The sequence below is a fragment of the Gymnoscopelus microlampas genome, assembly GCF_963454915.1.
Source record: "Gymnoscopelus microlampas genome assembly, chromosome: 5".
NCBI lineage: Eukaryota > Metazoa > Chordata > Actinopteri > Myctophiformes > Myctophidae > Gymnoscopelus > Gymnoscopelus microlampas.
The window spans coordinates 35,755,156-35,769,148 of NC_139942.1; the positions used below are offsets into that span (position 1 = coordinate 35,755,156).

The following is a 13,993-nucleotide window of genomic DNA, read 5'->3' on the forward strand; positions in this document are numbered from 1 at the left end:
CCTGCAGGCTCGGAGCAGATTCCACTGAGAGAGGAGTTTGAGCAGATAGCGCTCAAGGCCATGCTGTGCTGCCCCGGGGGTCCGGCCATCTCCCCGGCCCAGCTGCCGTGGTTGGCTCGGCTAGAGGCTAGCGTCTCCGGAGGCAGTGTCCAAGTCCTGGTCACCCATAACTCTCTGGGCGAAGGCATCTCGGAGTCCCTGCGGTCAATCAGCGAAGGACCCCAGCACCAGCAGTGCCGGCCCACCTACGTGGTCATCATCTGTGCATCCAAGATGAGCGGAAATGAATTCTGCGTACTTGTTTTAGGTGAGTACTGACTGTAGGCATCAGGCATCTTCATCCCACTGGTTGGCATCAATAAACCTGTGATAATGATTGATTGATTGATTGATTGATTGATTGACATTTCTATTGACAAAAACATGTATTTGAACATAACGATCAAAAGGATAAAAACGAAATAGGCCGAGAGCGTATTTTCATTAAACCCTATACACTTTGATGCCTGTACTTGGCCCCATCGTTTTTCCCCTATCAAAAAAACGAAAATAGATGATCTACAACCTATAGTTCATGTGATTAAGTGTGTGTGATAAGACTAAAGGTTGCACACACACACACACACACACACACACACACACACACACACACACACACACACACACACACACACACACACACACACACACACACACACACACACACACACATATATGTAGTTATTATTATTAGATTTTTTTTTTTAGAGTGATGATTGTTTATGTACTTGGCTATTGTCGTGGCCATGTTGCAAAATATACATTATATCATTGTTCAAATTGTTGTAATGAAATACTGTAACATCATGTTTGTCTCTGGTTGCAGGGAAGTACCAAGCACGGGCCTTAGCAGAAGGCATGCTCACAACCAATGAGTTTCTGAAGGAGATCAGCTATGAGCTCATCACAGGGAAAGTCAGTATCCTGGCGTCTCACTTCAGAACCACCTCACTGGGTGAGTGTTGAACCCACAACATGAACAGTAAAATTCAATTACCAATTGTTGGATTTTTGGACAAAATTTGAACTGGACAATTGGACCTAATAAATTATATTTGTGGGGTTCTCTCTTCTGATTGGATAACATTGGTATCCTAACCAGAAAATGTATTTTCTGTTTACAAAATAGCTGGAGAGAAGGGGAGACCCCTGTGTCACTGAACAAGTAATGAATACTATTGGAATATAGAGCTTTAACTTAAAAAACAACAACAAAAACAAATCGCTTGCACCAACTTAAAATTAAAACCTGTGGTATGACATGAATAAGCTGTGATATGCTACTTTGATGACACGTAAGTTATACCACACCTCAGTATTTATTGGTCTCTGGCTGGTTAATGGTTATTTTATCAATCATAATGCAAGTGTGTTATAAGGAATTCATGTGCATTGGGTTTGTTGACCGTGGTAATCTGCTGTTTCCAGGAGACAACTTGGACAAGCAATTGGTCAGATATCAACGCCGACGCAAGGGACAGGTCATCCAGCCCTTCCAGGGTGATGTGGCCGATCATATCAACTCCCAAGAGGCCGCCAGCATGCTGCCGCCCTCGGAGTCAGGTTAGACCAGTGATCTTCAACATTTTTCATTTAAGGACCCCTGGTTGAGTTTGGCCACGGACCCCGATCTATAGTACACTCCAAATTCCTCAGTGTTAATTTTCAGAGGTACAGACCTCTAAGAGTCCATTTTGGTTCCTAACTATCAATCATTTTGCTCTGTCTATTTACTATTTACATTTACTTCTGTAGTTTTAAGAGTAATGGCCTATCAGTGTAAATACACTGCTCTATCTGGACTACAGAAATTTGTGTCTGAGAGTAAATGTAAATCCACAGACATTATAAATGCCTGACCAAAGGGGCATTTTAACTGCAAGTCTTAAGTGACTTAATATCATTCTCTCTAGAATGTCCTCAAGCATTTTCTTTTCATGGCTTGCATCATAAATTTCAATGCTCGCTGTGAAAACGCACCCTGAAACCAACCACAGGGGTTCAAATGTGCATTGATAACCTACAAACAGACAGGTGCTCAATATGTCATCCGTTGTATTGACAGCCGCATCGGCACTCCGTGTCTCCACCCCCCCGCCCTACCCCTCCACAGAGTTGTTGAGTGACGCCTTCCAGATCTATCCTCCCCAGCTGAATGTGGCGCGGAGCCTCCTGTCACAGGTCTGCTCCATAGCTGACTCAGGCAGCCACAGTCTGGACCTGGGACGCTTCTGCAAGGTGGACTTCCTTGTTTTGGTGCCACCCTCCCATGTACTGGTGAACCAGACGGCACAGCGCATCCGACAATCAGGTACTGTATGCGACTTAATTTTGTTTCCATTTGTACGCTCTGCAGTTAAATTAGCTCATCAATAATCCATTCCTCCGTCATTGCGCGTTTTATGCAGGCGTGCTGGTGGACCTGGGGGTCGAAGATGCCTCCTCGGCCCACCAGAAATCAGACAAGTATGTGGTGCGTCTGGACGGGGACGTGCACGTCAAGATGGAGGCCTTCATGAGGAAAGTCAAACAGAACCCTTACACGTTGTTTGTCCTCATCCACGACAACTCGCACGTTGACCTCACCAGGTAAGAAACATCAACAACGGGAAGTCCCCGCTCTCTGTTTGTGTAATCTCTTCAATGCAAGCTGTTATGGCTGCACGTCCAGCCTTGTCCTTTGTGTTGTTTTTTATTAAGTAAACGGTGCAGACTTGTTTTAAATAACAAGGAAATGATACGTACATCACTCCCATGGACATGAATTCTGCATTCTAGTCTAGACTACACTTATACATTTTCTCTATTTGTATCATTTTTTGTTTTGTGTTGAAACATGTCCTTGTGAGACGCCCACCAATCCAAATGCCTTTTAGTGCAAACCTCCTTTGCCTTTAACCAGTTCTTCACATGTCATAACGTTCTGCGGAAACAGGCGAACATTTGACAGAAGTAGCAGATATTGAGCTTCTAGATTGGCTGTTTTCGGCGAAGGTGTAGAGGGGAAAAAGGAGGGGGTCTAGTAAGACCCCTGGCCGGACTCCGGTCAACTAAGTTTATAGGGTTTAAGCGGTTAAAAGCATTCCACACTGCAATTTGTCTTCGCATCACTTCTTCACATTGTTCATTTGGGATGTTGTGTTTTGCACGTGCTGTCACATGGCAGGGTCAGTTTTATAGTTATAACTGGCCCTAATTTCATGACTTTGACCACGCTAATCCGTCCTCTCCCTCCCTCCGTCCACAGTGCTCTGTCTGGCTCCGTATGTCACGGGGAGCTGCAGGGCCTGGCTGACAGGGTGGTGAACTGTCAGGAAGTCCTGGAGGCCGTCAATCTGCTGGTACTGCAGGTCAGCTGCTTCCCCTTCACCCTGCAGACCCGCCAGTCACGCATTAGTGTCCATAATGAAGTTCACTGGCCCTCCAGCGACAGCATGGTGGTGAGTCTCTTTTGAAGTGGTCAGTGTGCATCATCTGTGGTCTAGTTACACCCCCTAGAGGAATAAAGATGGTATTACACAGACCATAGAGAGATGTCTCTTATAGCAGTGGCTCTCAAACTCCCCCATAACGCTCAGAGTTTAGGACCTGTGAGGCTCCATTTGAACCCCCTCAAGGAACTCTGAGGGTCCCACTTTGAGAACCACTGTTTTATATCATGGTTAAAATTTGATACATAGTTGCTTAAATGAGATATAATCGATATAATCTATTATTATTATTAACATTATCATTATCATTATCATTATTATATTTGACCTGTTTTGCCAGATTTTATCCATGATCTTTAGGTCATTCAAATTTGTTTATCAAAGATATCCTTAAAAAATCATTACACATTCTCAATATTCATTTAAAAAGAATTCCCCAGCTTACTCATTTTAGTGAGCTCTATTTAAGGGATGATGTTAACACATGTCAATACAAATTGAAACTCCTAATCTCTGTTATCGTTAATCAAATTAACAGTTTTTTGTTTATTTTTATCAAATGAAGTTACTGTTTTTATTAATGTGAATGGTATGTCAACAATGGTCTTCATAGAGATGCTTGTTAACATATTTAAAGGACAACTTTGTTTTTTTTACAACCAAGGTTTATGTTTTAGATTGTAATTAAAGTAAATAAAAGATGAGTGTTAACATTTTTAAATTTACTGCTTTCTATAGTTTTAGCAATTTTCGTGATCTTTCTTTTACAGTGGGCGGGGGCATTCTGTCCGGTGGCTAAATATGTATTTTTTTACACAATAACCTGGTGTTTTCTTGAGTATTATTTACAGTAGCTCTTCTAGCCCCCAATAACTCACATCTGGCCATCAAAGACCACAGGACCTTTTTTATTGTGTAAAAAAAGGCATATTTAGCCACCGGACAGAATGCCCCCCGCCCACTGTAAAAAATATTGGGAAAATTGCTAAAACTATAGAAAGCAGTAAATAAAAAAAAAATGACACTCATCTTTTATTAACTTTAATTACAAGCTAAAATATAAACCTTGGTTGTAAAAAACTAAAGTTGTCCTTTAAGAAATATCTCAGTGAATAACACACAGTGACAGTAAATAAACAAAGGATGTACAACAACAGCACATTGGAGCCGAGACTGATATCCATTTATTCCAGCAGAGGGAGAAGTCTAACAACGACTTGATGTACTTTGGCCTGAGGGACTACAGCAGATCCCTGCAGTGGGGTGTGGCCAGCCCCATCCTGCGCTGTGACGACGCCTTCGAGAAGATGGTTCGAACGCTTCTGGAAAGGTCAGTGTTGAAGCGACTCAATGGGAATCTGCCAGTTCAACAACCAACCTGCGTTAAGGGTAAATGCCAACGCTGTGATTAACGACCTCCCTTGTCGATATCCCAGGCACCCTCACCTGCACAGCATGGTGATCCGTAGCTACCTGCTGATCCAGCAGTACACGGAGGCCATGATGGCCCTGACCTCCTCCCCGTCTCTGAGAGACCACATCACTCCAGAGACTCTGGCCATGGTGGAGGACCTCATCAGCGCCCCGTGCAGGGAGGGATCCCACGGACGGGGACACATGCTCCTGGTGCGGGTGCCCTCCCTGCAGCTGGCCATGCTGGCCCGAGAGCGCCTGGAGGACGTGAGGGACAAGCTGGGCCTCCAGTACTGCTTCGCCGTGCTTTTGGGAAGCCCGGCTACCGAGCTCAGTCTGCCCAGGAACTTCAGCAGCCGCCTCAGGGTGAGTACGACCACTGTCATGACTTATCATTACTGTCATAGGGATATATGCACAGGAGATTAAATGTTTAAGCTGGTGTTTTTTAACTGCTTCACGTTTCATATCATCGCTGTCAGGCAGAAACTTTGTGTATCCATATTTTATTTTTTTTCCTTTTCTGTAAATGAATGCTCTACTTTGTCATACTACAGTGTCAAGCAAAAATAGCATAAATATCCTATGTTTTTAAATGAAAGTGAAAGTGGTTAAGTCTGTCTGTGGGGTTTAAAAATATTGAATGAATGAAAAGTATTAACAAAGAGCGTGTGACTAAATAATAACTCCATTGGATCGATTGGAATACAGCTTTTTTTTCCCCATTTTCTGAAAAATAACATTTTTGGACATACAAGGTTTCCACCCGACAGTGACGATGTTATAGCATTGGTAAGACATGGGTGTAAATCATGTATGCTGTGCATTGTGTTTTGCTGCAGGCCTGGCGAGGTTGTGATAATGAAGAATGGACGCCACGCACCTACGAGGACCTGGAAGGGCTCCCCTGCATAGTCATCCTTACGGGGAAAGACCCCCTGGGAGAGACTTTCCCAAGGTGCGCTGCTCTCTCTCTCTTTGTCATCTCTTCATGATCCATCTCCACCTGAGAGTTCTTCACACAAGTGCCATTCTCTTAACCCAATATAAAAGAGACGCATCTGTGTGACCACTTAAACCATTATTCTATACTTTGGCTATTCAAAAATAGCAGATATACAAGCTCATAGCGTGGCACTGAGTGCCACGCTATGAGCTTGTAGATCTGTGATGTTTGAAGAATCGTGAAAATGTGTGCAAATATTTGAATGTATAAAGCGAACATTTGTAACTCAAGTCTTTGCTTCTGGGGGGTCCCTGGAACAACATATTTTGAGATGGGGCTCCGCGGCCAAATACATATCATTTTGGGTGGTCCTTGACATGAAAAAGTTTGTGAACCTCTGATTATAGCGACATATGTTTTTTCAAAAAAACTGTTTGGATTTAGAAGGCATTTGTAGAATCCCCAGAAGCAAAGATTTGAGTTACAAATGTTTGCTTTCAAAAATATATATTGAAAGATTTGCACACATTTTCAAAATGTTTCAAAAATAGCAGATCTACAAGCTTATATATATATATATGCAATTTTTTTTTCAGGTATTAACTCTCTCCAATGCCAATGAAATAAAAAATATGTTGATACTGTGGCAGCAATTTTTTTAAAGTAAAAAAAAAGTGCTCAGGAGCCGAGATACAGCCTTTTCCAGTAATAAGTTAAACAAGAAGTGAATGGAGCAGCAAATCTTCGGATCACGATATCTTGGGTTCTGAACATTCTTTTCAAAAAAAGAAAAGTATATATATATATATATATATATATATTATTTTTTTTTTAAACTCGGGTTAACTCGTTCTTGGCACTGAGGGCATTCAGAAAAAACTCGGGATAACTCGTTTTTGGCACTCAGAGAGTTAATGGGTTAACTAACTTACATTCTGCCCTTCTGCCCCTTTTAGGTCTCTTAAGTACTGTGACCTGCGCCTCATCGACTCCAGCTACCTGACACGTACCGCCCTGGAGCAGGAAGTGGGCCTGGCTTGCACCTACGTGTCTACGGGTTTGGTCCAGGAGCCGTCCATGTCCCGCGAGACAGAGGGAGAGAAGGCCACCAACTGTAACGATGGCGATGAGCTGGAGAGGCCACCGAGCAATGGCAGTGCCGCTACCAGAGCCTCCGGTGGGTCCCTGACCTCCCTGAGACATGGCATCATTATGATTAATAATGATGCCATGTCAACCCTAGCGTCCCTATTCTGGAGTGAACATTCAGCAAAAATAGCAGATCTACAAGCTCACAATGCATCGTGGCATGTTGTAAGCTTGTAGATCAACTTGTTTTGGATTTTGTGTAGAGGTAAAAGGGGGTGGGCAAGTGTAGACCCCTGCCGGACCCCAGTCAACGAAGAGTAAAGGGTTTAAGTGGTTAAATAGAATGTTTTCTTGAAATCTTTTTATATCTTGTAAGCTATTTATGCCAACACCCTTCCTCTTCCTTCTGTTTGCTTGTTCTCTCAGGCTCATGTGCGGAGAATGGCGTCAGCTCCTCGGATGTCGCCGACTCTTTCCAGAGGCCCTCGATGTCCTCCTGCCCGCCCGAGGGCATCCTCACCAGAGACGAGGGCACGATGCCTCAAGGGGTGAAACAGGAGTGCGACTCCCTGGGCAGCCAACTCCCGCCCAACCTCCACAGATCCTCCAAAGCACCTCCCTCGCTCTGCTCCAACTCCTCCATGGCCTCCTCCTCCTCGTCCTCCTCGTCCTCCTCGCCGTGCTCCTCCTCCATGCAGAGGCCCAGCCAGTCCACGCAGTGCGGCCGCGGCAGCGCCAAGCCAGCGCGGGTGTCCCCACGGACGGTCATCCTGTCCCGGGCGGCCTACAACCTTCTGGCCGGGGAGTCGGGGAGTCAGCTGAGCTCCTATTCCCTGCTGCCTCACGCCGACGTGGCCTGGAGCAGCCCGCTGAGACCCTTACCCACTCAACACACGCAGGGGGCAGAGCAGAGCATGTTCTACCGCCAGTGGACGGTGGCCAGACAGCACCACGCCGATTACGAAGCCACCGCCGTGCCTCATCCGCGACGCCTGCTGCTCAGCGGACCCCCACAGGTAGTGCAGTTACCTGTGTTCTCCCGTATGGAGCTAACGCGTTTCATTCAGATGATGATGAAGTTGTTGTGAGTTGAGTTAAAAAACGATACACAAAATAAGCCGAAGATAAGTTGGAAAAGGGTGTCCAGTTGAAATTAATGCGGGATGAAAGTTGCAGCTGCAGCGTCTGACTGGTGTGTTTTTCTGCCCTAGGTGGGAAAAACAGGGGCCTACCTGCAGTTTCTGCGCATCTTGTTCCGCATGCTCATCAGACTGTTGGAGGTGGACGTATATGATGAGGAAGAGGTAGAGGAAGGTGAGGATTGGCAAGCAAGCTGTTCATTTTGTTCCATTCAGTTTCACACTCTTTCCTGTTTAATATCTATAGATCTACAATCTAAGAACCGACTAAATATTATAGACCGACTGTACTATAGACACTGGTCCCAGGTTCAAGCCCCGACTATGTGTCGAGGTGTCCATGAGTAAGCCACTTAACCCCTAACTGCTCTCCCTTGTTCGCTCAATATGACCACCTAAACAGCCTTCAGCTGGGTGAAGCTGAAACGGATTCCCCCTGCGGGATTGATATGGTCTACATTGCGTTACATTACTATAGATAGTAGACACACTGTCATGGTGGAGAATGTTCTTCTCACTCTCACGCTTTTATGCTCTCATTGATAATCTCCAGAGACGTCCGAGGTTCCGGTTCCAGTTGGCACCCGGTGGCCTGACATCGAGGAAATGCGCAAGATGCCCTTTGACCTCTATCCCCGCGACCCCAAGTTCAGGAAGGCCAGCCCTGTTTACACTGACAAGTTGCCAACGAGTCTGAAAGGTCAGCAGAACCCGACAACCACAGAGTCACATTTTAACCACTTGTTGTTCGTCCAATAGAGAAAATAACTGATCGCATCACGTTGTGTAGCATTGTGAGATCTGCTATTTTCGCAGAATGTTTACTTGTTTTTGCCAAATGTTTGCCTATTTTTGCTGAATATTCATCCATTACGGTTCACATACACTGTGAAAAGTGTAAAAGCTGTCATTCGGAACTCATTTAGTATGTTAATGTATTTGAATATGTTAATACAATATCATTAGCACACCTGCGGTTGTTGGAGGTAGTCTTCCTACACTTCTATTGGGAAATCAGTGTCGGGTACAAGTAGTACTGCCTGAAGTTCATGATTGCCAAGTACTTCAGTGCAATATCTTACCTGGCCAAGCAGAGATTCTGTCTTGGAATAATGCTAGAAATTTGTTTTGTCATGCGGGAGACCCGGGATTGAATCTCGGGTAGCACACAAAAGTTAGGGATTGCATCTTTAATTTAGCTCTGAGAGTGTACAAATGTAAGCAAATTGACCCTTTGCTACATTTGTTACAAATGGATATATTAAACAAATTGTATTGTGTAGGAGAGTAATTGGGACGGGGATGTAAGCTGTGTATTTAATCATTGTAAACAGATTTTCTCTCAAAAGTATTAATAGTAAAAGGATGCATATGATTGTTAATTGGTATGCAGGTGAAAATGATTGTTATTTGGTACATGCAGATGCTAAAAAAGAAGGAGAGACCCAAACTTCGATGAAAAGAGAGACGGTGTCTATCCGTCTGAGTAGGTTTGCGGCCCATAATGCCTTTCACCACTGTGAGCAGTGTCACCACTACCGTGAAGCCAGCCCTGCAACACAGGTACGAGCAATACACCGGATTCTCTCCATTGTCTTTTTAGAAATCTACATATTTTCATAAATATGTATATATATATACTATAAAATAATAATTTTATACAAATATACACTGTGTTGATAATTTGTGTTTGTGTGTGTGTTACAGCTGTCTGAGTGCACCTTCCATGCCTTCACCTTCTCCTCCTCCATGCTGGGCGAGGAGGTCCAGCTCCACTTCATCATTCCCAAATCCAAGGAGCAGCACTTTGTCTTCAGTCAGCAGGGCAGCGTCCTGGAGAGCATGAGGCTTCCTCTGGTCTCCAACAAGGTGGGTTCACTGCATGAGTATGCCCTGGACCCGTGGCTCTCAAACATTTACATTTTCGTGGACCCCCATAACTCTCAGTGGTACAGGCCTGTAAGGGTCCATTTGGAACCCCCTCAAGGAACCCTGAGGGGTCCCTGGACCTCACTTTGAGAACCACTATCCTGGACCCACGGACACTGATCATTATTCAGCTGTATGCGTTTTGCACCCACACCCTTGTACTCCTTAACCATTTAACCATTTTCAACCTGGCATCCATGTTTTGGGCATTTCCCAACTTTTTTAATTGTTGTAAAATGTAAACGTAAAAAACAATTAAAAATAATTGCTGGCAGCGTGGCTATTTTCGCATTATACCGCCGTATGATGAGTCCATGAAATGTAAACTCATGAATGATTTTCAAGATGTGTCATCGTAATAATTCGTAGTATACTGTATATAATATATAATAGTGATCCCTCGTGGACTAATGTTAGATGTTTACAGACATAATTTGGATTCACGCAGTGTAGGTTAATAAGCATTATAAACTGCTTATAAACTTATAAAGCTTATAAACTGTTAATTAATGCTTATAGGATGTTCGTTTGGAGTGCTACCCAAACTTTATGAAGCATGTCATTCCTTATATCCGTTGTGTCTGTCTGTCTGTCTGTATGTATGTATGTACGTACTGTATGTATCTCACTCTCTCCATCTCTCTTTCTCTCTGTCTCCAGGACCCTGGTCTGTTGAAGAGTCCCATCTTCACCCCCACCACAGGGCGCCAGGAGCACGGCCTGCTCAACCTCTTCCATGCCATGGAGGGCGCCAGTCACCTCCACATCCTGGTGGTCAAGCAATATGAGATGCCCCACTATAGGAAGTACTGGGCCAACCACATCCTGCTGGTCCTGCCTGCCATGTTCAACAGCGCTGGAGTCGGTGAGTGGTTTTACTGGGGCTGGGCGATTAACCGAAAATATATTAGACCGATATTTAGAACCAATAAGCGACTTAATCTTGCTCATGTATGTTAAATGAATATTTGAGAAGCATTTTTTTTATAATTATATCAAAGTATGAACACAAAATAATTCTAATAGATTTTTTTATAATCCACTAAATTGCTTTAATCAACCACTTAACCCTGTATTATACTTTGTTGTGAATGGTGGTGTATTAAAATAATGAACGTGGGGCTTCCCAACCCCTCTGAACACTTTATATGCACTCTGAATGTATTCTGCATGAACTTTTCATTGATCTGGGGTTCCTTTATACGAGACACTCAATCAGAATCAATAATTCACAACTTCCAAAATTCCCAATTTGTTGATAAGCTGAAAGTTTTATTTTTTCAATAAAGGACAGGGGAGACTATAAAAGCTTTCAGCCTGCCATAGATTTAAAAGTAGTCCGGATTGGTACAAGCTTCAGATCCTCTGGAAGTTAGTTCCAACTATGTGTGGCATAATAAGTAGTATGTGTAGATATAATAGCCTAAGTATGCTTCTTTCGGTAACTTATCTCATTCTCCCTGTTGATAGTGAGGAATTTATAGCCCTCTGTCAACCGCTCACAGCTTATCTTCTTTTGGGGTCAGCCGTATTTGTGTTCACCACACGTAACTTGAGATATAAGGAGAACCAATGGAAAAGAGCTACTGTGATTGAAAGCACTTAGAAGACAGTAGTGTGACTTTTGAGTTGGCCAATCAGATCGTCAAGCCCTGAACAGACTCATGGCACCACTTTAATAACCCCTTGCTCAGGATCCCTGGAGCTCTGTGGGTGGATAGTCCATATTTCGTGATCTTTAACCTGTAATGGTGCTCAGCCAGCAGGCTCACCACAGCTTTTAGGCTTCATTAATCACTATCATAGACCACATTTACTTCTCATTTAAGCTTTTGACTTTGTGGTTGACACATACTCATTCCAGAACTAAAAGGAAACTTGTACTTTTATTGTGAATGTTTCTGTGTTGTAGGAGCTGCTCGCTTCATGATCAAAGAGCTTTCGTACCACAACCTGGAGCTGGAAAGGAACCGTCTGGAGGAACAAGGCATCAAGAGACAGGATGTGTGGCCTTTCATCGTCATGATGGATGACACCTGTGTACTGTGGAACGCCCAGCAGCCTCCATGCAGCAGGTACAGGTCTTTTTTAGGAACATTTATAAAGCTCACGCATTGTTCATAGAGATTACAGGAGCAATGGTCAGAGTTAGTCAGGTATAGCTGACCATAGTATTATTACTTACTGTCCTCTGTTGCTCTTTTACTTCCCACAGTGAGACACTTGAGGGAGGTCCCAGCCTCACCAACGTGTCCCTGAAGACGGTTCTCCAGCACATGGAGTCTACACCCAAGATCTCCCTGTATGCCATGTGTGGTACGCGCAAGTGGAGCAGCAGCTTGGTTCGCAGGCCCCCCACCCAGCCGTTCACCCGGTGTCACCTCCACGACTTTGTTATGCTGAACGTGGACCTGACACAAAACGTCCAGTACGACCTCAATCGGTGAGTCCGCACTGGAGTGACCAACCGACTCAGTCTTGCTTGTAGACCAGTGGTTCTTCAATTGGTTCCATGAGGGGATTTCAGGGGGTCCCCAGCAAAATTATTCATAGTTAAGAACCAAATGGACCTTCACAGGTCTGCAACTCAAGAGAGTATACACATTTGTACACCCTCAGTGTTATGGGCGTTCCGTGACCTAATGCTTACCAAACTGGGGGATCTTGAAATAAAAAAAAGCTTTGTGACATCTGCACTCCCTGACATTGTGGCTCTCGCTGTGTTCTTGTGTTGTGTATGAATGCAGATATAGCTGTGAGGAAGTGGACTTCAACCTGAGGGCCAACAGCAGTGGCCTGCTGCTGTGTCGCTTCGACCACTTCAGCCTGATGAAGAAACACATTTCGTTCGGGGGCCACAAGGACTTCCTGGTTAAACCCAAACTCATGGTGGGTCTTTGTTTAGTTTCCTTCCATAGACCCGCTATTAATTTCTGTTCCACAACACAGCAGGGTTCTGTGTAATGCTTTCAATGTTTACTTGGCTTTTTCTCAGATAAATCACATTTCATATGAGGATTGTACTTGCATGTTTGAAGCATAATTAGTGGGCTTGATCTCTGTTTTTGGAGAGAGTCTTGTTATGTTCTTCTCATTATTATTTATTTTAACTTTAATTTTATGCTCCTTTAAAACTTTGGCTAGCTCTATCGCCGTCATACTTTCACCTAGAAGTTTAGTTCCAACTTTACAATGTTTCTTCCCGAAACATTTTGAAATGTTTTATACTTTTTGAAGTACCGGTATTTAGCTTTTTGTAACTGTAAGTTCACACTGGAAATCAATGGATGAGGAATCCTCATCCATCCACCCTCAATGTTTCTTCAGGAACAATACCATTCTAGTTAAATAAAACACTGTTGGGGTGCCGGCCGGGTCAGTGCCTCGACCTCGTAATCACAACGTCCAACAGTTTGGTTCTGGCTGGAGACCTTCGTTAATGTATATCACCCTCTGTCTTTGTCCTCGCTTTTCTGTCTTTCTTCATTGTCCTCTCTGAATAAAAGGGGGGAAATATTATATCTAATGCAATATAGATATAATAATAATATTAATAACACATTTGATTAATTCACTTTATATTTTACACAAATCTCAATGTGCGACGTGGCATAAAAACTCAAGAAAATAGATTTAAAAAAAGTTAAAATTCAGATCAATTGTAAGAGACCCCCCTCCCCGACTATACACGGCTAAGAAAGAGTTTAACGTTATCATGTTGTCTGGTTGCAGGAGATGGAAAACCCGGCTCCCATCAGCCCGTCCCATTATGTATGTGCACCTGACAGTGAGCAGACCCTCCTGGCCGCACCGGCCCAGTTCCTGCTGGAGAAGTTCCTCCAGAGCTGCAGCCACAGGCTGTTTCCCAAGGCTGTCAACAACAGAACCAACCCAGTCCTGTGCATCGACAGTTATCTCAACATCGGTCCAGAGGTAAGGGGCTGTCTTGGGGTGTATGGGGTGCAGGGCAATACAAGCGCTTTTCTAACTTGTGAAGGGATTGAAGG

At 44.0% G+C, this 13,993-nt stretch overlaps 1 protein-coding gene across 4 annotated transcripts in view; it reads left to right on the top strand.

The window, feature by feature from the left end:
- The window catches only part of greb1l (GREB1 like retinoic acid receptor coactivator), a 52,245-nt gene that overhangs the window by 32,989 nt on the left and 5,263 nt on the right, over positions 1 to 13,993 (top strand). For 2 of the 4 annotated variants that reach the window (XM_084058325.1, XM_084058326.1), the window contains exons 13-32: positions 8 to 307; positions 866 to 994; positions 1,468 to 1,602; positions 2,153 to 2,350; positions 2,448 to 2,628; positions 3,287 to 3,479; positions 4,664 to 4,800; positions 4,907 to 5,249; positions 5,726 to 5,841; positions 6,786 to 7,006; positions 7,345 to 7,934; positions 8,130 to 8,232; positions 8,611 to 8,757; positions 9,481 to 9,620; positions 9,765 to 9,926; positions 10,647 to 10,851; positions 11,899 to 12,061; positions 12,202 to 12,429; positions 12,734 to 12,875; positions 13,719 to 13,919. In XM_084058325.1, the coding sequence (XP_083914451.1) occupies positions 8 to 307; positions 866 to 994; positions 1,468 to 1,602; positions 2,153 to 2,350; positions 2,448 to 2,628; positions 3,287 to 3,479; positions 4,664 to 4,800; positions 4,907 to 5,249; positions 5,726 to 5,841; positions 6,786 to 7,006; positions 7,345 to 7,934; positions 8,130 to 8,232; positions 8,611 to 8,757; positions 9,481 to 9,620; positions 9,765 to 9,926; positions 10,647 to 10,851; positions 11,899 to 12,061; positions 12,202 to 12,429; positions 12,734 to 12,875; positions 13,719 to 13,919 (4,034 nt within the window). The remainder of the gene's footprint in view (positions 1 to 7; positions 308 to 865; positions 995 to 1,467; positions 1,603 to 2,152; positions 2,351 to 2,447; positions 2,629 to 3,286; positions 3,480 to 4,663; positions 4,801 to 4,906; positions 5,250 to 5,725; positions 5,842 to 6,785; positions 7,007 to 7,344; positions 7,935 to 8,129; positions 8,233 to 8,610; positions 8,758 to 9,480; positions 9,621 to 9,764; positions 9,927 to 10,646; positions 10,852 to 11,898; positions 12,062 to 12,201; positions 12,430 to 12,733; positions 12,876 to 13,718; positions 13,920 to 13,993) is intronic. The other 2 variants (XM_084058327.1, XM_084058328.1) reach the window with 1 other exon arrangement.